This window comes from Apis dorsata, unplaced genomic scaffold, assembly GCF_000469605.1.
Source record: "Apis dorsata unplaced genomic scaffold, Apis dorsata 1.3 scaffold_483, whole genome shotgun sequence".
NCBI classification, from domain to species: Eukaryota; Metazoa; Arthropoda; class Insecta; order Hymenoptera; family Apidae; genus Apis; species Apis dorsata.
Window position 1 is genome coordinate 140,493 of NW_006263718.1, and position 3,072 is coordinate 143,564.

At 18.3% G+C, this 3,072-nt stretch overlaps 1 protein-coding gene across 1 annotated transcript in view; it reads right to left on the bottom strand.

The window, feature by feature from the left end:
* LOC102680859 overlaps positions 1 to 3,072 on the bottom strand; it is a 15,902-nt gene that overhangs the window by 8,157 nt on the left and 4,673 nt on the right. The window contains exons 8-10 of the mRNA XM_006620130.2: positions 1,367 to 1,497; positions 944 to 1,192; positions 130 to 385 (exon numbers count right to left, since the gene is read on the bottom strand). Of these exons, the coding sequence (XP_006620193.1) occupies positions 130 to 385; positions 944 to 1,192; positions 1,367 to 1,497 (636 nt within the window). The remainder of the gene's footprint in view (positions 1 to 129; positions 386 to 943; positions 1,193 to 1,366; positions 1,498 to 3,072) is intronic.

Below are 3,072 nucleotides of genomic sequence, written 5' to 3' on the forward strand. Positions count from 1 at the left end.
TTATTTTTACAAAATTAAATTTTTATAACAATTATCTTTAAATAATTTACTTAAAAATTATGTAATAAATTATTTTAAATTTATTTTAAATAATTTAAAAAATATAATTTTTGTGATAATTATTTTTACCTATTACACCCGCATGAGCAAGAAAACCACCAATACAAGCATCTCCTGATGCTATAAGTTCATCACTAAAAAATTCCACTAATAAATTTGGTCCAGAGCTAAAGAGTGTCTTGGCAGTAAGCTGCATTTTATCAAATGCAATATCGACTAAAAGATTCGCATTCAAAGTATTGCCATCTCGGATACGAAAATATTGTCCCAGACAAGGAAATTGTAATTGATCTAAATGTAATCCAATTACAAAATTCGGCTGTGCCTAAATAATATAAATTATATCTTATTCGAAATTATTTTTTACATTATCAATTATCATAAATTATATTTAGATTCTTCTATATATAACAATATTATTTTATTTCTTTGTATTTATGTTATGTTTAAATTTGCAATATAAATTAATTTAAAAAAAAGACTATATTCATTTTAATAAATCTAAAATTTAGATTTATTTATTGAAAAAATCTTTACGTATTAATAAATTATTTTTATAAACATAATAAAAAGTATAAATATATTAATTTTCATTATAAAATAATTTAAATATTTTTTAATTTTTAAAATTTTAAATTCATTATTCTTCTATATCATTTACATTTGAATAATACAAAATAAATAATACAAATAAATAATAAATAATAAATAATAAATAATAAATAATACAAAATAATAATTTAATTAAATCGAAAATAATATCATTTTCTAATATCATTATTTTAATTTAAATATTATTTCATAATCTAATCTTCAAAAATAATTTATTAAATATTTAATATAATATTTGTTATATTAATAATTTAAATTAATTCAATGTTACCTGTAAAAGCCAAAAAGATCGACCAGGACAAGCTTGAGTATTGGCTCCAAGCATTTTTCTTAAAGTTTGTTGTTTCAATACAATACGACATCCACAGCGACATTGTAATCCAATTTCAGCTATAACTTCTGGTTTTGTTGCTAAAACTGTATTATGGCATTTAGAATCCTCAATTCGATTGTGCCATTCATCTTTAATAGATTCATTCCAAAAAATTTTGCCACAAAATTCAGTTTCTATTGCTTTTCCCTGTTATTTAATGAACAAATTTTATTTTTATTGATTTTATTATCATTATATTATTATCATTTTATTATACAATATAAAATTTAAATAAAATAAAATGTAAATTAACTATATTTTATTTTATTAATCAATTAAATATTTTATTTAAAATATTTTCAAATATTTTTGAAAATTTACCTGGCAAAATTTTGCCCCATATTTTGGTGGGGGAGTATCACAAAAGCGATATCGATTTCGAATTCCTCCGAAACATGAACTACTACATGGACTCCATGGACTCCAAGGACCCCATCCCGCAGTATCACTTTCTAAGTAAATTAATGTTAAATAAATTTATGTTAAAAAATAATTAAATATTTAAACTTAAGTTTTAAATGTTTATATAGAATATAGTTTACACAAAATATTTTCTTTGTTTTTAATACTATATAAATTATTTTTTTTAAATAATTTTATAGAAGAGAAATTAAATCTATATAATATTATCATTTTGTTTCGAATATTTTCAAAATCATTAATATTTTTTATTAAGAAATATTAATTATTAAAAAAGAAAAAATATATTTTATATATTAATAATATATAAAAATAATACTGTAATGTCTATCATGATCTTTAAATCATGATCTTTAAATTGAATTTATGTAGTATGTTACATGAATTTTTGAGAAATTTCTCTCTATAAATTTATTATAAAACGAAATGAATGAATGTGACAAAAATTTATTAAAATTTGTAAAATTATTTAAATCTATAAACTTTAATAAAAATATAGAATTTTTCACTTCATTTTCACTATTAGAAGAATTTTCGAAAAAAATTCAATTCATAAATATGAAAATAAGGGCTTTATTTTTTAAAATAAATGTAGATAATTTTCTTTTACGAAGTCACAATAATTTAATTAATTAATATAAAAATCGAAATTTTATTTTTATCAAAATATAGTAATTCTTTTAATAAAAAGCATATTTTTTTATTCAATATAACAATATTATTAGAATATTATAGATTAAAATATATAAAGTAATCTAATTTAATATTAAATTATAAAATTAAATATTATATAATATATTATAATTATATGAAATATACATATCTTTCTTCTTTTTTGATATTTAGAAGGATTGTAGGATATCCTATGAAAAAACTGAATAACTGTATGAAATCATTTCAGAAATGAGAAGAATCGATACAAACTATAAATATATAATGTAAATGATAAGATCGAAAATTAAATTTGTCCTTTATTCGTTAAAACATTAAATAAATTTGTAGAAGTAAGAGTATCATTATTTCCTTTTATTTAAAATAAAATATTGTAAAATATTTTAAAATAAAATATAATAAAATATTCAAATAAACAAAATTAAAAAAATTACTTTATTCTAGTGAATAGTGATATAGAATATTTTTTTTTTAAATAAATTAATTACAAAATTTCCATTCAGAATAATTTGGTAACTGTATTTCTAATGTTATTTAGCTTTCTTTCTATTTTATATGGTTGTATGTAGGTTATATTTGATGCGAGGAAGATATATCGAAATCATAAATTAAAAAGTTAATAAGTGACATCGATTAATATAGCCGCACCTGTATGCACGCAAGTAAGTACTTATTTTGTACACTCCCATTCATAAGTCATTAGACACTTTAGATTATGTTTCAGAATACAAACAAATGAAATTATGAACAATATGACATAATACTAATTAATTGTTTAAAAAAATATTATATTTTAATAATCTTAATATAAATCTATCTTATTTGTTAATTGTCCAACAAAAATAATAAAACGCAACATTATTGAAAAACATAAATAGAATATGTAATTGTTATATTAAAGTGAAAACATATATATATATATATATATATATATA